Genomic DNA, 23444 nt, shown 5'->3' with positions numbered 1-23444 from the left:
GCATTGCCTTCACGCTTCTAAAGTTTCTCTTCTCAGTCCTATAGGAGAGTCTCTCTCTCTCTCTCTCTCTCTCTCTCTCTCTCTCTCATCACATGTCCAACATATAACATAAAAACAAGATTCCAAGGAATCTCCTGGACTTCCCTCCTTTCCTTTTTGGGTCCTTTTATTAATCATTTCCTCCTCATCTTTTATGATAATCCAAATCTTTTACATCTCCATTATGTCCAAAATTCACAGTTAAACTACAAGTGTTATTCCAACCCTACTAACGATTTTAACAGTTTACATTAACGGTCTTTAACATAAGTTTAAAAATTTTCCCATTCCTAATTAAAATTTTGGTCTCCCTGATTTCTGATTCTTCCGGTCATTTTAGCCATTTCAGCATAGTCCATCAATTTGATCTGCCATCCTTCACTGGTCAGGACTTGATCTTTTTTCCATCTCTGAGCCAATAACATCCACGCAGCTGTGGTCGCATACATAAATAGTCTTTTCTGCTCTTTTGTGATTTCGGCACCTAGAATTCCTAAAAGGAAAATTTCAGGTTTTAAAGAAAAGGTTATTTTAAACATTTTTTCAACTCATTATATATCATTTCCCCAAATTCTTTTACTACCTTGCATTTCCACCACCTATGATGAAAGGTGCCTTCTTTTCTCCCCTAGTACCCCCCTTAGTACTTCTCAATCCTTCCTCCTATGGCTTGGTTTCCAGACCCTTGAACATCTTGGTCAGCTTCCTCTACACACATTCCAGCTTGTCAATATCCTTCTTTAACTGTGCCCAGAATTGGACACAGGACCCCAGGCTCTAAAATGTCCTAGCTGCCCCTTTGCCCCTTTGCTTGCTGGTGGCCCCAGGAACAGCACTTTTGCTAGTCTTGGGCACTGAGAATTGCAATTCTCCCTCTCCTCCCAGCTACTGGAATTTCCTCCCAGACACACTTTGGCTTGGGGGACCCCCTCTCTCACCAGGAGGCATTGCTTCCAAGCTTTTAAAGTTTCTCTTCTCAGTCCCATCGAACCTAGAAACTTGCTGGCTTCCTTCTTTTGGTACATAGTGCATCCAAATTTAAGGGGTTTAATCTGTCTTGCGTAGGTGTGTTGTCGTGTTTCGGGAAGGACTGGTCTGTGAGTTGTGTCTGGCTCCATGGAGTTGGCTGAATTTGACAACTGACAGGTAACAAAACTTCTGTTCTTCTTCATGGAGCTGGTCCCTTGATTTTCAGCTGGCTGATGGATGCTGCTGACCTCCGTTCGAAACCCGTGCCGCACGTTGCCAATTACGAGGCAGCTTTATGGGCAGAGGCAGCCTAACGAAAGGTATCATTGAGGCATCAGCCTGGATTGTTTATGCTGCCAGAGGCTCGGCAGTGAAGCTTCTGCTAAGAAGGACTTCTGTGGCCACATCCAAAGCAAGACCTTCGGAAGGATGCGTCAGCCCAGATAATGAGGTGGAGATGCCCTGGCAGCTTTTCCAGCCGGCTGAAATAAATGTTTCAACCGAATGCACCATCTGAGGCAGCCCAGATATATATATGAAACATGGGAAATGTTGGAAAGAGATGGAAAGAGATGGAAGTATGGGTGCAAGGAGCTTGCGAACATGTGGAAGACTTCTGTGGATTGGGCATGGGGTCAAGCCCCAGGCCAGGCTCCTCCTCTGGGCACCTGAGGAGGTTTATTCGAGCTCAGCTCAGCTCCAGGACCCATTTATTTATTTGTTTCATAAAATTTATAGACTGCTTGATTGTAAGCAACAACAACAACAACAACAACAACAACAACTGCTGAGATATTCCATTCCACCTTAAGGAACAGGCATGATTTTTGTGTGTCACATCTCTCTCTCTCTTTCTCTCTATCTCTATCTCTCTCTCTCTCATAATGAGAATAATGAGAAGGGTAAAGGGTATAGAATCCTACGATGTCATTTGCCTGGGTCAGTTTTTTCCAGCTAGTTCAGTTATCAGCCGTTGAGAACAAACACGTAAGTCTCTCATTGAAATGACTAGCTTATTATTAATTTTTTAAAAATTGTACGTTAAAAGATGCAAATCTTCCTCAAAGCGAGATGCGGCTGTCCCAGAGTCAATCTGTAAACACTAATCAGTCTCAGATACAAATTCATGTAAATATGTTTCAGTAACACCATGAATATCACCTGCCTGCCTGTCTTGTACCTTCAGTGTGACAAAAGCAAGTACACCAGGGGAAAGTCATATGTTATTTTTAAAACTTAAATAAAATTGCCTTGGGTGGTTTGTCAAGGAGAAAAAAGGACTATCAAAAAGGGTCAAACGACCCCGGGCAAATTCCATGCAACTCTGTAAAGTATATTTTCCATACAAGGAAGGATTAAAACAACCCCTTCCCCCAATTAACATAGCATAATGTGGAAGCAGTATTAAATTATTAAAATCTGAGCTTTAAAAAGCATGTCAAGTAGCAAAATTCAACCCCAAAATTCTAATGCATAATTTAGGGCTTTTTGCCAGATCAGTGTTGCTTTCTTGCAGATCAGAAACTATCTCTCAAGGTTGTATTCATGCTGTATAAATGCAGCATTTTCTCAGTATCCAAAAATCAGATTTTTGATTTATTTTTTTTTGTATGTAGCAGGAAATACAATGCCTTACCTTGCCCTGACGTGGCACTTTGCAGGCCAGAGAGTTGCTTCTAAGTTGGCATGACCACAGGGGTTGCAAATGGGATCTGTCACTTTAAGGAAGACACAGAGGAGTCACCAGGGAAATAAGGATGATATGTTTCTGGATAATATGTTTTGTTTTAATTTTGAATAAAAAAAGTTTTTTTTTTATAAAAAAGGAAAAATAGGACATTCTGGGATCAAATCAGAAACCGGGACAGCTTCTGCAAATACAGGACTGTCCCTGTAAAATAGGGAGCCTTGGAGGGTCTGTCCATATTGCAAAGCATTGCCCAAGCCCTCTTTGTGCTCCTGAATGGCACGTTTTGCTCCCAGCTCCCCATGGAGGCTCCAGCAGGCCCTTGGCCTTAGGAGATTCCTTCTTGCATCCTTGTGGCATCAATTGCTGCCATGTATTTGGAAGCAAATCCCAGTGGAATATTTGAGCTGGCGATTCCGAGCTATTCATTGCCTCCATGAGTCATGACTGCTGGACATCTCGATTTCCTATGTGCCCGATTCCTCCTAACCAGCTTGGAAGAGGCCCTCAAGGAACAGAACACACTGCAGGTATTCTCAGATAGGCGCTTGCACAGAGAGCACAAACTGGCTAACTGTGGGTTCTTCAGGACTGCAGAACACCTGTTTGCAACAGCCTCAAATAAAACTATACTGAAGAAATACCCCACATTCTGCTCCAAGAAAATAACCATAAATCAGATGCAAACACAAAGGAGGCTTCCAGATGACCTGCTTGCTGAGCATTCATTCTGGTTTGTTTGCAGGATGATAGATACTTCCTTCTCACAAAAAGGTCAGTTATTTGGGAGATGCAGGTTTTTGTGCAATACTTTGCTGGAAACCAGAGGAAGGGAGAGTTTTCTTCTGCCCAAGTCCTGCTTGTGGGTGGGGGCGTCAACCATAGGGGGTGGAAGGGGCTGTTCACAATCGGATCCCAGAAGGCAGACTTAGCTTAGAAAAGAAACATACACCTGGAAACTATCTCATAAGGAGACAGTCCCTTTGTCTTCGCTTGGCTAGAGCCAAGAGAGCATCTTTGGCTAAGCAGATGTTGCTTCTTTGATGCATGTAGTCAAAGAGAGAGATGGCTGCCCTGCCCTGTGCTTTTATTGTTACCTGCACAGGTGAGGCCACGCCCACCTCTAGTCACATGCAGAGGAAGCCTGTCTCAGCCCAGAAGGAAACAGGAAGTTTACCTGCTTGCTGGACAAACATTCCTCCCCATGTGTAAACATGCTCACTCTAGGAATGTTGTACTTGACTGCTCTTGTGTTTCACATCCCACATCAATCTGGTGGGTCACTAACTTCACATCTGGCGCAGCAGGGCAGACCCATGGAGTCCCGAGGTGTGCATTTCTGCAAAATTTGTCACTGACCCGGGGACCAGTTTTTCTGCTCTTCTGATGCGATGCTCCTGGGTGCCAGATGGAGAGAACCCAGGGAGTGTTCCAAAGGTTGTGTTTTGATTGTTGGTTCTAGAAATGAGCCGAGAACCACTCCTTTGTGATGTTCTTTAGAATGCAGCTGTAGCCAATGGGAGCGTCATTGTCTGGGAGAACCATGCTTCCATTGTCTGTGGGGCATGTCCACATGGAGAATCCTCTCCTTGGCCCTCATCTTCCTCACCAAAAGGATCCAAGGTGGCTCCTTCTTGAGACTTGGCAGCATGTGGAGGAGAATCTTCTCTTTCTCTGTGGGATGGGAAACTGCTGTGACTCCTGCGCCCGTAGCACAACAAGTGAGCAAGTTATTGTTATGATTTGCTGAATTTGTTCTATCATGTCTGGGGCAACCCAAAGCAACTTACAGCCAAGCAAACAAGCAGACAGCCCTGCCAATGGCTACATTAAAAGGAGAAAAAAATGCATTAAAAACATCCTGTCCACTTTTAAACAGCCACAGATACAGTAGTTAAAGGCCAAAGGCCTGGTTATGGAGGAAGGCTTTCGTTTGTCCCCTAAATATATGTAATGAAGGCACCAGGTAAGGTTCCCCAGGAGAGCATTTCACAAATGGGAATCCGCAACAGAAATGGCCTGTTTTCACGCTTTGCCAGCCTCTGGACCTCCCATGGAGGAGGCACGTAAAAAAGAGCCTCAGGTGACTATCTCACTGCCCAGGTAGGTACATATGGAGAGTGGCAGTTCTTGGGGTACTGTGGTCCTGAGCCATTTAAGGCTTTATAGGTCAAAATTTGATTTGGGCACAGAAACTAATTGGCAGCCAGTGTGGTTGGGCCAGGATTGGCATTATACGCTCAAAGCGTCTTGACTGTGAGCAACCTGGCTGCTGAATTCTGCACCAGCTGAAGTCTCTGAATCATCTTCAGAGGCGGCCCCAGGTATAACACATTGCAGTTTTTCCTCTCTCTCTGGCTGGCCCACCGAGGGTGAGGACCAAGGGCCCCTGTTTGTGAGATAGTCTGGCCATCTGAAGGTGACTCACGCCACACGGCCCTTTCCGCTTCAAAGGTCATCCGCCACTAGTGTGGAAGTCCCAAGGTGATGACATCGTGACGGCACTGTGGTGACATCATTTTGGTGTAAGCGGTTTGTTAACGGGTCATCTCACTGCACCAAGCATATTGTGATACATCCTTTTGCTCTGGATGAACTTGCAGAAATACGGGCCTTTCCCTCTTGCCAGTGTTATCCTCTCTGATGCTCTGTGGTTTCAGCTTGATCCATGCATGTTGACCCAAACCATTCCCCCCTCATGGCTCTGATCCTGGGAGTCTCCTCCATAAGTTCCTACACTGGTTTTCTGTCCACTTCTGGATCTAGCATATAGTCCTGGTCCTTGAAAGCTCCCCTACCCCCCCCCCATATTCTGAGAAATTCTTTTTTTTAAATAAATGATATTTATTAAACTTTTTCAGACAATAGAAAGCTACAAAATTAAAGATAGAAAATAAAAAAACATAACAATAATAAAAGACAAAAAATACAAAAGTACAAAGACAAAATACATAAAAAGTAAAGAAGAAAGTTAAAAATAATAATAATCAATATTTTCATGTCTTCCATTTCATTTACTTATTTCCTGATCTCCTCACACCCCCCTTTTCTGTATTCCAGTTCACATAGTTAGTTCAGCAAATCCTTACCCTCTATCATTTATCTTTACTTATTATCTTAACCTATTATAACTATATATTTCCAGCCATTGTCAATCCGCATTTACATATTCTTATTAATCTTCTTACCAATACCGCTTATTTTCAATCCAACATCCCTTCAACATTCATTAATTTTACAGTATTTCTGCAAGTAGTCTTTAAATTTTTTCCAATCTTCTTCCACAACCTCTTCTCCTTGATCTCGGATTCTGCCAGTCATTTCTGCCAATTCCATGTAATCCATCACCTTCATCATATTCTGAGAAATTCTTTCCCATGGCCTTTGCTTTTTCAGCTCTGCCACCCTCACCCCACCACCAGTGGTCTTCCTGCTCTCTCAGAAGAAGCACCTGTCTCTCCCTTTCCCCTTCTTATGCTTCAAACGGCCTGCTGGTCCCAAGACACCTGTCTGGTGAGGCTCAGAACAGGAATCAGCTCAGACCCCAGATGGGGGCCATTGATGAAGAACCTTCCCAGTGGATGATTTCATAATGCAAATGGCAGGCCCCTATCTTGGGAACAGGCTCCAGGGCTCGGTGGAGGACTGGACTGAGACTAGCACAGGCAGAGTACAAAAGATCAAAATGTTCTATAGCCTGTAAACAGAAAAGAGTCTTCACAGAACAGTAGTATTGGAAGGGCCTCCCAAAGGTCATCTAGTCCAACCCTGCAATGCAGCAATCTCAGCTAAAGCAGCCGTGACAAATGGCCATCCAACCTCTGCTTTAAAACCTCCAAGGAAGGAAAATCCACAGCTTCCCAAGGGAGTCCTTTCCACTGTTGAACAGCTCTTGCTGTCAGATGGCAATGGTGGTTGCTCGTGAGTAACCAGGCAGGACTCTGACCTGTCTTTTACAGGTTTTATTTGGGTGCAAAACTATTTACAGTGCAGAACCACAAGTTCACGTCTGCCTCAATCGCTAGCGGAATCCGGGAGTGGTCGTTTCCAGGTCCTCCCCCAACATAAGAGCTTAGTCACTCCCAGCCTTTTCCTTCCTCCTTTGCGTTTTACACCTCTGTGCAAGGTGGGCAACAGAAGAGGCTTGGCCAGGAGCGGTGCTGAGGCTCCCAGCAGCATCCTCTGGTCCCTTCCCCACTGGAGGTGTGACTTTCCCCACCACAGGAAGAGGAACTGCTTCGCAAGCTTTTCGGAGGTTCCCTGTATCCCAACTGACCCTCTGCTTCCCTTCCCTGTTCCGATGGCAGTCCCCTGACACTTACCATCAGAACATTCTTCCTCAGGTTGAGTCAGAATCTCATTTCTTGCCGTTTGAGTCCACTGGGTTCAGGTCCTCCAGAGCAGGAGAAAACAAGTTTGCTCCATCCTCCCTGTGACAATCCTTCAGATACTTGAAGTTGGCTATTGTACCACCTCCCAGTCTCCTCTTCTCCAGGCTAAACATACCCAGCTCCCTCAACCGCTCCTCATAAGGCTTGGTTTCCAGACCCTTGACCATCTTAGTGCCCCCCCAACACCTTTATTGCTGGGCTGATTCTGCATAGCGGCTCTGTCGTTTCCCGAGCTTCATCATGGTTTTAATTTGTAAATGACTTTCAAGTGCATGGGTTGGGGAGTCCTGAGCCTGTGACTGCAGAAAGCAGGAAGATCAGGGACACCCCCTTCCTCTTGAGTAACTTTGCTGCCTCCTCTCTTCCTGGCAGGATCCTCTGGAAAGCAGAGACCAGCCCCAAGCAAATGTTGACAAAAGAGAAGGTAAGGCATTCAGGCAGGAGCCAGCGCATTCCAGGGATCTGTACACCCAGAGGGACCAGCCAGAACTTCTAACTCTGCTCCACTGTTAGATGCAGCAGCGCCTCTCTGAATGATGCCCATTGCTGGGAATGGCAGGCGGCCGAATGCTGCTGCCCTCAGGCCCTGTTCTGGGATTCCCTTGGGTGGCCACTAGGACAACAAAATGAGGTGCCCCCTCTATGGGCTGATCCAGCTGCAAGGCTCTTCTTGTGACTTGCAGGAAGCCCACAAGCAAGTCAAGTGGGCTTTTGATTGTACTGTTGGATGAGCACTTTAGATAACTTCCATTTTGTGTGCTGTTTTCCCCTTTGGCTTTTAATCGATTTTAAGATGCTTGCATCTCATCTTGTTGCTAAGTCCCTTGGCATGCCAATCAGAATCACGACTACTGCATTCTCCTTTGGGTGTTGCCCCACAATTGGTACTGAAAGGACTACTGTCACTGATCCATAGGCTTGTAGAGTTGGAAGGGACCCTGAGTGTCATCTAGTCCAAATTCCTGCAATGCAGCAATATGCAGCTGTCCCATATGGCAGCCTTTCTCCACCTGTGGGTCCCCAGATGTTGTTGAACTACAACTCCTATCACCCCTAGCTAGCAAGTCCAGAGCTCAGGGATGATGGGAGTTGTAGTCCAACAACATCTGGGGACCCACAGCTTGAGAACCGCTGCCATACAGGGATCAAACCTGCAACCTTAGCATTATCAGCATCACGCTCTAGCCATCTGAGTGACCAAGGCCATCCTGGAGACAGAATGCAGCCAGTGTGACTAGCAGCCATTTATCTCCTTATCGCACAATAATTTGCTTAGTCCCCTTCTAAAGCTGTCTGGCCACTGTCAAAATAGGACGCTCTGGGATTACCTTTGGGATAGCTCAGTTGGTAGAGGCTCTTCATCTCAGGGTTGTGGGTTCGAGCCACACGTTGGGTGAAAGATTTGTGCATTGCAGAGGGTTGGACCAGATGGCCCTTGTGGTCCCTTCCAACCGTATGGGTCTATGACTCTATGATGCTGGACTGTGAGGGTCCCTGTTGCAGGTGTTCTGCCGGTGCTTTTTATGCTTAGCATGAGCCACCCGGGAGCTGCAGAAGCTGCTGACCTCCGTGTTTTGACGGGAGCATTTTTCAGACGCTGCATGGAGAATCCTCATTTGGGAGGCATGAAGCAGCGTTGGTGTATCGCATGAGGTGATGTCTGTTTGGGATGTGATCCATGAGAGGCAGTCAAGTACAACATTCCTTGCAATGCTAGAGAAGACACGCAAGGGAATGTTTGGTCCAGCCAGTCGAAATTCCTCTTCCTCCTGGCTGGAGCATCCTTCCTTTTGCATGTGATAGAAGGTGGGCGTGACCTAACCTGTCCAGGTAACAAAAGGACGAGTCACGCAGTACACCTCTCTCTTTTTGACTTCCTTCTTCATTTGACCAACTTCTAGCTAGGACTGCTCTGCTAGCTCTCAGCTAGCAGAAGCACTGTGATCATTCCCCCATATGGGGTAGATCCACATGTACATATTTGTAACGAAGTCTGCCTTCAGGAATCCTACTATGAACTGATGTAGCTAAACTTCTTTCATTGACTTTGAATAAGATTGTCGTGTCTTTTTTCTTTTAAGAGGGATTCAAGGGAACTTACCAGGAACGTACAATTCTATCTGAGACAGACTGAATTGTATAATAGTGAGAGGCTCACACGAGCCTGCAACCAGCTATCTGTTGTGCATATAAAAAGGGGGAAAGTAACTGCTATATAAAGGAACTTGCTAGTGCAAGTTAGGAAGGATATTAATAAACAACATATCCTCTCCTGCCACCCTCAACATTCCCACAGTCTGCCGCAGCAGCGTTTCCTGGCCCTGAAAAAATAGCCCAGGTGTGGCAGGTCTGTAGAATTGCAGAACTGTAGCATTGGAAGGGACCTCCAGAGGTCATCTAAGCCAACCCCCTGCAATGCAGGAATTGTCCGTACACCCTTTAGAGCCCTCGTCTTCAGCACCTGCCTGGGCTGGGTGTCAGGAGCACCTTCACTGACTCTCTGATCACAGGAACACAGAAACAGAAGAGCACAGCATTCCTCCGGAACAGGTTCTGGTGCAGTGGAATCACATTTGCTGTTGTGAGCACCTCATGAGTAGCAGAGTAATGGAAGCGAAACAGTGGAGATTTTGTTGCATACCTAATTTTATTACTACTGATTAAACAAAACAAAAGAACATAATGGACATGCACGCGAGAGTCAGCTCTCTCATACTGCCACCTAGTCTCTAGGCAGATCAAAGAAAAATCAGCAGAGTGCTAGGGATGGAAGTCTGGAAGAGTGGTTTCTGCCCCCTCCTTTCTCTGATACAGAAAGTAAAACAGACATGATCCGGTGATCTTTGCAATGGGAGGGATGAAAATACCGACAGGAATCGCAGGTGTGCATGTATATGGCAGGAAAGGGGCTCTGGGTCTGGAGGAAAGCTGACCGGTGCCTTCCTGTCTCTTTGCAGGCCCCAGAGTCCGGCAGAGGGAAACGGTGACTTGGCAGCTGCTAGACAGCACCAGCCGCAGCATCTCCATCCGCAGGTTGCTGTGTGACAACGCAGCCTGTCCCTTGTGCGCCTGCACTGCTACGGAGGCCGAGCGGCTGGCCCAACGAAGCCACCTGGCGGGGTTGCCCACCTCCTCTTACATAGAGCGCTCCAGCCTGCCAGCCATTCCTGTCCTGGGGGGAAGTGCTACCTTTCCGCGGAGCAGAAGCATCCCTGCCCCTAACCCTGGGGACCTCAGTCCGGGCCTGGAAGCAGCCCCCTTGCCCTGGAAGGTGCAGCACCCTCACAGCCGCAAGGAGCAGCAGGAGGAGCCGCCCTGTTTGCATCCCCGCCACCCTGCAAGCAGCCTTCATTTCCAGGGCCCCAGCTCGTCAGCCCCATGGCCAGGCCCTCCACACTCCCAGCCCCACAGCCCGGCTGCCCCTTGGTGCAAAACAGGCCCTGGCAGTTCTGATGACAACAAAGAGTTGGGGGACCAAGAAGACCACCCCAGGACCTCTTCTAGACCACCTGAGCCGTCTTCCACCAGCTCCTCTTCCAGCCTGTCCTCCTCACCCGTCCGTAGCCAAGACAGGGGCAGGCTTTGGGGGCTGCATGAAGCCCCCCTTCCTAAGCAGGAAAAATATGAAACCTCCTCTCCGAGTGAGAGCAATGCCTCTTCCGAGAGCGAGGAAGAGGATGGTCAGGGTGGGCATTTTCTTCCTCAACGAAGAAGATACAGTCATTCTTGGCCCCTGAAGGCCTCACCTGGGTCTCACAAGCATCAGAGGCGCAAATTTGCTTCTGTGGACACTCCTTTCATGTCCAATGTGGCACGCATGACCTTGGAGTTGCACTTGGTTGTGAAGAGGCTTCAGCATGACCTGGGACTGCCCTTGAGCCTCCTCAAGACCTCTTTGCCTCCTGCCCCAGACCCCACATTTCTGGGGTCCACAAAGAGGGAGGCGGATGCAGTGACAAGGCCTCAGGATCTCCCCTTCGTGGCTGTGGCCAGCAGGAAGAGGCTGGAGCAGCACGTGAAGAGAGTGACTTTCCGCAGGCATCAGGGGCTACCAAGGGGAGCCCAGAGGACCTTCTGGCACAGGAAGACTATCTCTCATCACATGATAGGCAAGATCTCCTCTACATCCACGGAAGAGGAAGGCCTAGGAGGAGTCACGCACCCGAGGGCAGAAGAACCACACCAGCACGCTCCCCACCTCATCTCCACAGCTGGGGGTGGCACCCTCCAATCTGCCCTATATTCCCTAACTGACCCCCAAGCTAATGCCATGAAGAAGTTGTTCGAGAATGGGCTGGAGGCATTTTCTGAACACATGGGGGATTCCTCGGAAACGGCCTCCCCAGGCGTGAGGAAACTACCCCTCCCCAAGCTGATCCCACGGCAAAGGAGCCACCCTCAGCCACGCTGTGGGCCAAGCCTGGGTCTCTGGAGGAAGGCGTATTGCGTGGACGTGAACATCAGGAGCAAATACCTCCAGTCCTATACCCAGAAGGTGCCCAGTGCTTTGGAGCTGGCAACCACACCACCTCAGAGGCATCCCACCATTGAATTTGGGCATGTGGAAGAGCCCTTTCTGCCCCACTATGCACAGCAGCAGCTGGAATCCCACCTCTCCAGGAAGAAGGCTGAGCCCCAGGAGGATCAGCGCAGCCTGGTGCAGTGGTCCTTGCAGCAGTTTGTCCCACCTCCACCACAAGAGCCCTGCTTGTTCCCCACGCTATCCTTGCGAGTGGAAGGGGAGGTCCTCCCTGACAGCTCCCTGCCCACCTTCATCACCCTGAAGACCACGAGGCAGATGGACGGCCACATCAGGAGCAAGATCCCAGAGAGGCAGCGGGGCCTTCCCAAGCGGGTGACGGCATCTCAGCAGCACACAGTCAGACCGTGCTCCCCTCTGGCTGCAGAGACACCCAGGGGTTCTGAGAAGGCCTCAGAGTCCATCCGAGGGGAGAGGGGATTGAGACAGCCACTGCTTACAGAGGCACCAAGTCCAGAGCATCCTCCAAACTCAGAACTCCAGAGATACGTGGCCAAAAAGGTTCTGGAAATTCAACTGAAGCTGTTTGACCCTGCACAGCATTTGTCTCAGGCCCCTGATGGCCATCTCAGGAGGCCTGAACTGCCTGGGTTGAGACTCGCCCAGCGGCCACAATCCCAAGAGCTTCCCTTTGTGGAGCAGGCCATCCTGGACCGCCTGGAGCTCAACGTCACCCATAAAGACTTGTCCCGCCAGTGGGGGCTGCCTACACTCTGTGGAAAGTCCCTCTCTCTCCAGCTCCAGAAGGCCTCAGCTCAGGCCCCCTCTCCTCCCTCATCCAGCAAGGGCGCCATGCTTGACTTTGCCTCAGTGGACACTCCGTTCCTCAGCCAAGGAACCCGGGAGGATCTCGAGTGGCACGTGAGGGAGAAGAAACTGCAGCATTTTTGGGAGCTGCCAGGCCTTGTCAAGAGATCCCTCCACTCCCTTTCCCCAGATGCCCCCCATTTGCGGGCACGTGGGCATGTGGAGGTGACCGTCCTCTTGGCTGACAAGGTCCCCTTCCTCAGCAATGCCACCCTGCAAGAGCTGGAGAGGAACGTGCGGAAGAGAGTCTTGCTCCAGCGATGGTGCTTGCCCAGGAGGGTCCTTGAATCTCTCAGGACGTTTTACCCAGAGGTTGGGGTTGGGGGAGGCACAGACCAGAGGTCCAGGAAAATGAGGATGGTGGTGGCTTCCTCCCCTTGGGGTCATCTTAGGCCCCCTCTGCTGCCTGCTAGAGACACACGGAAGGTGACGTTCCACCTAGGCAAGAAGTGTGCGGCGGCACAGCTGGGGCTCCTGCCTGCCTTGACCAGGCCTTCTGGACAAAGCAGGCCCCCCTCCGTGAGGCAGCCCCTCCCCAAGCTCATCCTGCCCAGCCAGAAGCCCCCCCAGGCCCGCAGCCACTTCCTGCCCTCCCAGAGGCCAGAAGACATAGGCCAAATTGAACTGGCCATACGGCGCAACCACTTAATGTCCCTCTGGGGACTGGGCACCCACTATGTAGAAGCTCTGGGTGGGGTGGGGTCCAGGCCGTCCTTGCAGCCTCCCGGGCCCAAAAGAGCACCCGTGTTTGTGGAATCCGAGACACTGTTTCTTTCAGTCCTGGACCGAGAGGCCTTGGAGCTGCACGTCAACAAGAAGGTGATCCAGCATGAATGGGGCCTCCCTGGCCTTGTCCAGAGGTCTCTGGCAGGCTTTTCAGGTGGGGCTCATTCACCGCAGACCCCACACGTGGCAATGGTGGACCTCCAGATAAGGCAACAGGGGCTGTCCTTCCTTCCAGCTGGTGTTTGTGACTGTCTGGAGAAGCATATCCAAAAAAGGAAGCTCCACCAGCAATGGGGCTTGCCCAGGAGGGTCCTTCAGTCCCTGAGATCATTGGGTCTATGGCCTGAGACAGCAGTCCTGGGAGAGGAAGCCCCGAGGCCTCATCTTCCACCACTAGGCAGAAGCCGGAGGAAAGTGACAGAGTCTTGGGTCGGGGAAGAGTTGGATGTTCAGGGGGCTGGAAGGACAAGGGCTGGCTCTCTTCCACCAATGACTCAGCTCCTCAACGCATCTGAACCAAAGGTCTGGGAGAAGATGCAGCTCCCCTTTCCTAAGAAGTGTGTGGAGTTTTCCCCAGATGTTGTAAGAGAGTCTTGCCAAGGCGCACCGGTGTCTTGGAGGCCACCCCTCCTCAAGCCAGCCTCCCGAGGCCACTGGGCCCCACAACCACGCAGCAAGTTCCTGCCATTTATACGGCCAGCGGAGGTGGACCAGGTGGAGTTGGCCATCCTACGCAATCACTTGGCATCCCTTTGGGGGCTGGACAGAAGCTATGTAGTGACTGTGGGTGCCCTGAAGCTCAAGCTTCCCTCCAGGCCCCCGAGAGACATGGATGTGGAGTTCTTAGAGGAGCCGACGCCATTCCTTGAAGCCCAGGTCAGAGAGAGCTTAGAGCTGCACATTCGAACCAAGAGGATCCAGCATCAGTGGGGTCTCCCAGGCCTCATCCAGAAATCTCTGGTGGGCTTCATGCAAAGGGCTCCCCCACCGCCCAGCCCCCAAAAGTCTGAAGTCCACATCCATGTTCTTCGGCAGGAGCCATCCTTGCTCCTTCCGCGAAACATCTTCAGGGGCTTAGAATTCCACATTCAGAGGCTAGAGATCCAGCGACAGTGGAGGCTGCCTAGGAGGGTTCTGGAGTCTGTCAGGCAACTTTGCCCTGAGTTTGGGAGCAGTACCTTTGGCCTGGGAAGGGCTGGGTACAGGAAAGACCACCTCCACTGTCCTGACTGTGGGATGGTTGCTGAACAGTCAGAAGTCAGGACTGGAATGGGCTGGAACACACTGTGGCAAGGTCAAGTCATGGAGGAGTTGCAGCTCCACTTGGCGAAGAAGAACCTGGAGGTGAAGCTGAGGGACTCCCAAGATTTCACCAGCCTCCCTTGGGCATGGGCACACCTCTCCCCCAGGCAACCCCTTCCCAAGGTGATCCCTCCTGGCTTTATGCTGCACCAGCCTCGTTGCTCCTCTTGGCCCCACTTCCCCATGGGTGACGTCAAGCAAGTGGACCTGGCTGTTCAGGGCAGGCATCTGGCATCCCTGTGGGGAGATGTGGGGATGGATGACATGGAGTATCTGAGCAGGATGGTGCCCGGGCCATTCACTGAGCCCCTGGGATCTAGGAAAAGGCCCGTCATTGAGTTCAAGGAGGCACAAACCCTGTTCCTTCGGGACCAGAAAAGAGAAGCCTTAGAAGTTCATGTCATGAAGAAGAAGCTCCACCATGCATGGGGCTTCCCAGGACTTGTCCAGAAATCACTGAGGGCCTTTGTAGGAGACTTTCCTCTCCTGCCCACCCCCCAAAGAACCAAGGTGGTTCAGGTCCACATCGTTCAACAAGAGCCAATTTTCTTACCTCAAGAAATCTGCAACCGCTTAGAGTTTCACATGCGTAAGAGGAATCTCCAACACCAATGGGGGTTGCCCAGGAGGGTGGCCCAGTCCCTTAAGTTGCTGTCATCGGCTGATGCGCCAGTAGGAGAAGGTCTGAGGTCTTGTCTGGATGAGATCTGGCCCAGCTCTGGGAGTGCTCCAGTACGGTGGGCTGTGGGCACAGAGCAGGACACCTGCAGAAGAAGAGGAGTGGCCAGCCCCACACAAAATGCAGCTCATCCACTCCCCACACTGGAGTCCAAGAGCTTGAGGGCAATGTGGTTTCACCTAGCTAAGAAACATATGGAGCTCCAGTTTGGGGTTTCCCCAGCTGCTGCTGCTGCTGGGGTCTCTGAGCTACCTGCACACCACCTTTTAGGACAACCCCTTCCCAAGCTGATCCTTGCTGGCCAAGGGACCCTGTGGCCTCGTGGCATCACCATGACTATTATGCCCACAGAAGATATCGCCCGGCTTGAGTTGGCTGTCCAGCGCTGTCATTTTGGGGGTCTTGTTGGTGATAGAAGCGTGGCTACAGAGAGGAACAAGGGAATGAACATCTCTGATGGGAACCTGCATTCTCCTAGTGAGGCAGACATCACGGATGACCAACAGCAGAGCAGGGAGGAAGTGAGTGGTGGGATATCACCACAGGAGGCCACAAGGGAAGAAAAGACTGATGCTCAGAGCCCACAACTGGAAGAATCAGATGGTGAGAACCCAAATGCTACAGAAGCAATAAGCACCCCTCATGTGATCACAAAGGGTAGTGGAGAAAACACAGCAGCTACCCAAACCAAACAAGTGACAGAGGAAAGAAGCAGTAGTAGCCCACAAGCCACAGAGGACGTTGCTTCTGAGAGCCCACAGCCCACAGAGGAAGCAGAGATCACTGAGGAGATCCCACAAGCCACTTCTGAAGAAATGACCACGGTTACTAGTGAGAGACCCCCAGCCACAGAAACAGAAAGCCTTCTTGGACCAGAGCCTCGAGATAATGTTGCTAGTGGGATGCCAGAGGCCACAAAGGGTGTTGGTGGTGAAAGCCCACAGGAGGCAGAGAATGGGAGTGCGGTTTATGAGATCCCACTGGCTGTAGAAGGAGTTGTGGCAGAGTGGACTCCAAGGGCAAAGGAAGGGGAAATGAGCACACCTGAGACACAGAGTCCACAGTCTGCAGATGCCCCTTGCAAAAGCCCTCCAGCAGCAGAAGATGAAATGAGTGTGGCTGGAGAGAGTCAGGGGGTCACAGCCATGCGCCAAGCCCAGGAGGAGGAGGAGGAGGAGGAGGAAGAGGAAGAGGAAAAAATGATGGGTCGTGTTGGTGAGACTGGACATGCTGGAGAAGAGGGAGACAACAGAGTTCCTCCTGGGAGCCAAGAGGGGGCAGAGGAAGTAGCCGCTGCAGGTGGAAGCCCAGAGGCCATGGAGGAAAAAAGCAGCAGCACCGATATGAGTTCAGAGGCTGCCGAGGAAGGGAACGTCCCCAGGGAGTGTCCGTCTTCTGAAGAAGAAAGACATGCAGATGGGGAAAGGCCTTTAGCAGAAAAGGCACCAGGAGCCACTGAGGAGCAGCCAGAAGCTCTGGCCCCAGAGGGAGGAGAGGGAGCAAGAGGAGTCCATGAGAGGCTGCAGGTCAGAGAGAGAACAAGTGTCAAGGCGGAAAGCCCCCCGCAGGCTCCAGGAGGAGGCCAGGTCTGTGGCCAGAGCACATGGCAGGGTGCTAAGCTGCATGTGGCCACCCACCCTGGAAGACTGGCTGTGGCCTGCAGATGGCGTGTTTCTGAGCAGATCCAGGACTCACTGAAGCTGTTCCTTCGCCATTCCCAGCCCAGACTTCACAGCTACTATAAACCACTCAGGGTCTTTGGAGACCGATCTGTGGAGGAAGGGAAAGTGGGATCCTGCTCAGGCTTGCAGAAGAAGCCACAGGGCCACCGGACTGAACTTCAGCTTCAAGTGGGACACGGTGGGAGAATTACTTCTTGCGTAGCCTCTTCCTCTGTTTCCCCAAAACACCATCCCTCCGCAGTGACCTCACTGGGAGGCAGCGGCCAGGAGAGGAAACATGGAGGGAGTTTGTCAAGGAGCCCATGTTCCAAAGGAAGGGCATTGCAGGGCTCACCTGAGGTGAGATTCATTCTGGGCATGTCTTTGCAGGACCCAGGAACCTTTCGGGAGCCACAGGAGGAGTGTGGGATCCTGCCGCCTCCCCCTCCATCGGCTTGGCCTAAAGACTACAAGCAGGATGCCAGGCCTAGCAGCAACCAACTTATCAACTCTTTGGAACGCAGCTCTCTGGATAGCAGTGTTGAGTCAGCCCTGGAAAATTGCATCGAAACATTGCTTTGGGATAAAGAGAAGATTTCAGAGTGGCTGGACCGCAGCCTCCGGAGAATGACGCAGAACCGCCAGCATCCAGTAGGACCAACGCCATCATCTCCATCCCCAGAAATTGCTACCAGCTCTACCTGCATGGGCCACACCACCGTTTATCAGAAAAGCAGGACGTTCCCCTATGGGACGGATGCACATCAAAGTTGGCAGCAGCAGGAAGAGGCCCCCGCCATGGCCAAGGGTGCAGGACGCGGCTCCTCCCCCTCTCCAGAAGGAAACAAAACCCAGGAAGAACCCAGTTTGTCCTTTGCGGAAAGCAGGGTGGATGTTAACCTCCCAGAACAGGAGGGCCTCCTCAAGTCTTCTGAAGCAGCAGCCAGTGGCCTGCTTGGGGCCCACATCTCCCAGAGAACTCTGGGGTCCTTTGTGCACCCGTCCCATGCCATCTCCCCACAGTCCACCTATGAGACCATGGTGCCCAGGCTGGACAAAGAATGCCAGGAGAAACTGAGGGGCCAGATCCATGGGGAAAAGGCCAGCCTTGGGCTGTCTGCAGCAGGTAGGGTGGGGCCACCATTCCAGACCCAGGAGGACCACAGAGCCCTATTTGCACCCGCAGAACCAAGGGGCTGGGTTGATGGGCAGAGAGGGGAAGTCGGCACAGGCCTGAAACCTCCTTCTCCACCCCTCAGCGTAAGCGGGAGATCTCTGGAGCAGCAGCAGCAGCACAATGCTTTTCTCCAAGCTGCTGAAGGAAGCAGGAAGGCTTCGCGTGAGGGCTCTGAAGCCTCAGGAGACTCCAACCAGCATCTCTCATCCAGATGTTTTCTGGTTACTGGTGAAGAATTTCCACCCCCTCCGTCCGACTGGTTTCACTCAGATGCAGAAGAGACGGGTGTAGAGAGGATGCCTGGAACCAGCAGCATCTCAGCCTCTGAAGGCATTTTTCTGAAGACACCACCTGACCACCCACCAACGCCGTGCCCCCTGCCAGCAGAGGACCGGTCAACCTTCAGCACAGAACGGAAGAGGGAGAGGGTCAGGCACAGGGGCAGCAAAGCCATCCACAGCAGAGAGAGCCTGGCAAGAGAGGACCCCTGCGCTGATGATGATCAGAATGTGGAAGAGAGGCCTGGGGCAGAATCCTCCCCCAAAGCGGCTGAGTCTGTCAGGAGACCTCAGAGAGAAATGGCCTCTCCTGCCGAGGATGCGGAAAAGCGCTTGTTCATCATCTCTGCCATCCTGGAGGGGAAACTGAACCTGAAGCATGGGCTGCACATCTGGTTGCGAAGCCAGGAAAGGCGGAGAGCAACCTGGAGTGGGGGCATCCAGCCAGGAGCCCCCACTGCCAGCTGCCTGGAGGAAGAAGAGGAGGTGGGCAAGACTGATGGGTTCAGGACTGAGCCTCGCGGGGGTTCTGATCCTGCTGTGAAAGGAGGAGTCTCAAAGCGGCAAACGGGAGCCCCTTCTGTGGTTCAGAGTGACAAGGAGATTCACAGAACCAGTGTTTCAGAAGCACACCGGTCTCCGGCAGAGAACACGAGATCCCAGAACAGACCTGGCCTTTCCGCAAGCTCAGCCTCCAACCCACATTTTCTGGGGAGGCCCTCCAGAATGAGCCACAGCAGAGAGAGGTCCACGGGGCCAGAGAGCACATCAGCCTTGACTAGGAGCAGGAGCAAGGCTTCGGGTGCGAGGTCTTGTGGGGGCAGAGAGGGGAGAAGGCAGAAAACTCCCAGCCCAGCAAGGCTGTCCAGGAGGGGAGCTGGGGGCAAGGATGGGGCTTCCAGCAGCAGCAAAATGAGGCTCAGCACCAGGGGGACGCAGAGGCCATTGAGCAGTGCCTCCAGCAGCGAGGCGGGGAGAGAGCGACCTCTGGGCCTGCAAGTGGGGACACCCCCAGGGAAAGGGGGGAGGCTGCACCAGAGAGAGGTGGCAGGATCCGTTATCCGAGTGAGATTTGCACAGCAATGTTTTGTGGGTGTGCCCAGGGGGCAAATGGGAGCTGCTTTAAGGGGGCAGCCGAAGAGCAGGGCCTTTTTCCAAAGTGGCATTTTGGAACCGCAGCATGAGGACTGCCACGCCACAGCGGCAAGTGGGCACGTAGCTCCAGAAGTGTCTCATGCTGGTGTTCCTGGGAGGAGTCACCACCCCCGGGGCTCTGCTTACAGAAGACACGTGGGCAGGCGGAGCGGGGCACCCTCCGAAGATCCCTTCCGCAACCTAAAGGAGAAGATTCTTTCGAGGCGCAGGGCATTCTGGAGCTCAACAGACAGCGAGGAGGAGAATCGTGTATAGGTTTTAGGTTTTTATTATTTTATTGATTTGTAAATAATAGTATGTGTTTTGTTTTATTTGTAAGAAAATAAAAAAAAACCCTGCTTTTGTTAAGATTCTCTTGCTTGGCTGGAATTTTCAGAGGGATCTTTCTGTTACATTAACCAGATATGCAAAGAATCATAGAGTTGTAGAGTTGGAAGGGACCCCAAGTGTCATCCAGTCGAACCCCTACAAGGTCCCGTTCTTGGTCAATGGTAAAGGCCTCTGTCCTCTGTTGCTCCTCTGCCTCCCTCTTCCCTAGGCATTGAGCCTTCTGCCCAACATATCTTCTTCTCACTCAGGCTGCTGCTGCTGCTGCTTTCTATCATGTCTCTCCTCCCATTTCTTCCTCTGACTCCTGGGTCCTCCTCTAAGCTTATTTTGCAAGTCTTGCTGCCGACAGAACCCAGAATGTTTGTGAACATTTTGTGATGTCAGAGCATCTCAGGCAGTTAGCAGGTGACAGGCATGTTTTCAGTACTGGCCAACTACCCAACTCTCTCTCAAACCTAGAGGACAATAAATATAAGCATGGGCTTTCTAGATATGTTCAGGTTTGTTTTTTTAAAGATATCTGATCTGACATGTGGTGGAACCCCACCTTAATACAAAACCATTAGAAAACTGGGCATTCCAGGAACAGATAGGAACATTCTACCATATGTGGTGGTCCTGTCTAGAGATACAAAGATTTTGGAATATGATTTATGAAGAGATAAAGAGATTGATAAAAACTACATTTAGCAAGAAACAGGAAGAATTTTTACTGGGAATGGTTTCAGATAATATTCCAAAAAATAAAACCAGGTTATTTATGTATGTAACTTCAGCAGCAAGGGTTATAGTGGCAAAACACTGGAAAGATAAAATTCCACCCACTAAAGATGAATGGGTAGTCAAATTGTGCGAGTACTTGGAGCTTGCGAAGCTAACAGATGCAATAAACCTAAAAAGATGGTGAAAGAAGAATGGGAATGTTTAAATAATTATCTAGGGGATAAGGGTTCATTAAGATCTAGGGGATAAGGGTTCATTAAGTTAAAGGTATGGTTTTCCCAGTAGTGATGTATGGAAGAGAGAGCTGGACCATAAAGAAGGCTGATCGCCAAAGAATGGATGCTTTTGAATTCTGGTGCTGGAGGAGACTCTTGAGAGTCCCATGGACTGCAAGAAGATCAAACGTATCCATTCTGAAGGAAATCAGCCCTGAGTGCTCACTGGAAGGACAGATCCTGAAGCTGAGGCTCCAATACTTTGCCCACCTCAGGAGAAGAGAAGACTCCCTGGAAAAGACCCTGATGTTGGGAAAGATGGAGGGCACAAGGAGAAGGGGACGACAGAGGACGAGTGGGACACTGTTCTCGAAGCTACTAGCATGAGTTTGACCAAGCTGTGGGAGGCAGCGGAAGACAGGAGTGCCTGGTGTGCTCTGGTCCAGGGGGTCATGAAGAGTTGGACACGACTAAACGACTAAACAACAAAAAAAGACCTGGTTATGTTTAGAATGATACATGCACAGGGAAATGTTCCCTGATACCAAGATGAAGGATTCCATGGAATGCAGATAGAGAGAATTGATAAGAATAATGATCTGTTGTGACCTTGACGGAAGCATACAATAGATGAGCCTTCTTGTGTTTTGGCTCATCTTCCTCTTTCCTTTTTCTTTGTTCTTTTTTCTTTCCCATAATGGCTTATGTTCCGTGCCATGTACTTTGATATTTTTTGTAGATTTTTAGCTTTTTCATTATTATCACTATTAAGGATTTTTCTTTTGTAATTTTGGTTGTTTATATTTATCTGTATTTGTTTAAAGCAAAATAAAGGTATTAAAAATAATTAAAAACAAACAGAAAACAGAAAACTGGGCGTTCCAGACTGTCTTGTCCCTGAATGTCATAAGAAGAGCCTGCGGGATCCATCAGGCCAGTGGCTCATGTAGCCCAACATCCTGTTCTCACAGTGGCCAACCAGATGCTCGTCAGAAACTCGAAAGCAGGATCTGAGCACCAGAGTCCTCTCCCCTCCTGTGGTTTCCAGCAACTGGCATTGAGAAGCATTGCTGCTCAGTGGCGTAGCGTGGGGGGGCCAGGGGGGCCGGGCGCAACATGGGCGGGGGGCACGCTCGCACTAGCAGCTCTCTGCCCCTACTAAAATCCACGGGTTAGGGAGCCCGCGCTCGCTCGGCTTGGCAAGGAGGTCGCGGAAGGGGGAGAGCGAAGCCTTCTGCCGTGGGCAAAAAAAGGAGAGGAAGTCGGGTGGGCGGGCGGGCGGGCTGGCTGGCGGGGGTCTGGCTGCGCCTGCTGCTGCCGTTGCCGCTGCTGCCGGGGCTTTGACAGCTTGGCGAAGCGGAGGGAGAGGAGCTTTATGGTAATTGCGGCTCTCTCTCCACTGGCCACCTGGGTAGTGAGCCGAGCCGAGCAGGGAGTCTGGCGAGGGGGCGGGAAGAGACTTTTCCACCTCGCCTGGTCAAAAAGGAGAGCAGAGTCTCCTCAGGGCGCCCTCAGGCAGGGCAGGGCAAGGCAAGCAGAGCGAGGAGGAGAGAGAGGGGAAGGGGGGGGGGAAGCAGCCAGGAAACGCTGCGGTGTGGAGGAGGAATCAAGGAGAGAAAGCGAAAAGCCTTGGAGAAAGGGAAAAAAGGAAAGAAAAGAGGCAGCTCCAGGAGAGCGCGGGGGAAAGAGAAGCCTCGCTGCTGCTGCTTGGGAGAGTAAATTACTGTACTTGCCTTGCCCCGGGTTAGGGGGCGCAAATTAATTGCCTTGCCCCGGGTTAGGGGGCACAAATTACTTGCCTTGCCCCGGGTGCTGATAACCCACGCTACGCCGCTGTTGCTGCCTCCAACTGGGAAGGGAGAGAGGAGCCATCGACAGCCCTTCTTCTCCATGCATTCATCTAATCTCTTTTTTAAACCATCCCTGTCTCCTGTGGGAGGGAGTTCCATAGTTTTAACTATGCGCTATGTGAAGGATTGTCTTGAACCAGGTTGGACGGCCATCTGTCATGGATGCTTGAGCTGAGATTCCTGCATTGCAGGGGGTTGGACTAGATGACCCCAAGGTCCCTTCCAACTCGTAAGATTCTGTGACTCCAGGAATCTTCCAATGAGGCTGAATGTTGAATGGTGTCCCTAAGGAGGTGGCCAAGTTGGTTGGCTGTGGAGGACATTCCAAGGCAGATTCCATCCGCCTCATGGGGGCCTCACAGAGTTTCATGAGTTAGGAAAAGTCTAGTCTGTTTGGGAAATTCAGCAATGAATTATTTAGTGTCTGCGATGCCAAATATCTTTCAAAATGGGAAAGTTGGGTGTGAAATTTTCTCTCCCTCCCTCCCTCCCTTCCCCACCCCACCCCACCCCACCTCTTTCTCAAATACACACATATTGTACCCAGAATCTGAGTTCAGTTGTTTTCTCTCCTATCCACCAATAAATTGCATGTACAGCCACACCTCTTGGTATGTTTGCTTCAGGTTAAATCTTTTCAGGTTGTGACCAGGAAGTACCAGAAAGGTTTACTTCCAGGCTTCGCCACTCACGCATGCGCAGACGCTCAAAAATGACATCACACACATGCGTAGAAGTGGCGAATCGCGACCCGTGCACTCGCAGATGCGGGTTGCGTTCTGCTCATGTTGCGAACGGGGCTTCGGAATGGATCCCGTTTGCAACCAGAAGTACCACTGTACAGAAACAGCAATTGCATCTCTCCATTTTCTGTCTTAGTGCTTTTCAAATGGGAGATGAGTTTTGAACATAAGC

At 51.1% G+C, this 23444-nt stretch overlaps 1 protein-coding gene and 1 long non-coding RNA gene across 2 annotated transcripts; one reads left to right on the top strand and one right to left on the bottom strand.

Annotated features, from left to right (window-relative positions):
* Positions 1-234: 234 nt before the first annotated feature.
* On the bottom strand, positions 235-4140 carry LOC308597446. The gene is made up of 3 exons (XR_014012994.1): positions 4055-4140; positions 2645-2726; positions 235-532 (listed from the first exon to the last, which is right to left on the bottom strand). It is a non-coding gene; the product is annotated as an uncharacterized lncRNA (long non-coding RNA).
* Positions 4141-4259: 119 nt separating this feature from the next.
* LOC308597502 (uncharacterized protein) lies at positions 4260-19956 on the top strand (the record flags this gene model as incomplete). Its single annotated transcript, XM_081213333.1, has 5 exons — positions 4260-4416; positions 7459-7510; positions 10044-16255; positions 17192-18891; positions 19950-19956. Exons 1-5 carry the CDS (start codon positions 4261-4263, stop codon positions 19954-19956), a joined length of 8127 nt encoding a protein of 2708 aa, XP_081069459.1. The 5' UTR covers position 4260.
* Between the last annotated feature and the right edge of the window lie 3488 nt (positions 19957-23444).

The sequence above is a fragment of the Podarcis bocagei genome (genome assembly GCF_964188305.1).
Source record: "Podarcis bocagei genome assembly, chromosome: 11".
NCBI classification, from domain to species: Eukaryota; Metazoa; Chordata; class Lepidosauria; order Squamata; family Lacertidae; genus Podarcis; species Podarcis bocagei.
The sequence above is the reverse complement of the archived record's forward strand: the minus strand, read 5'-3'. Positions and strand labels throughout refer to the sequence as shown.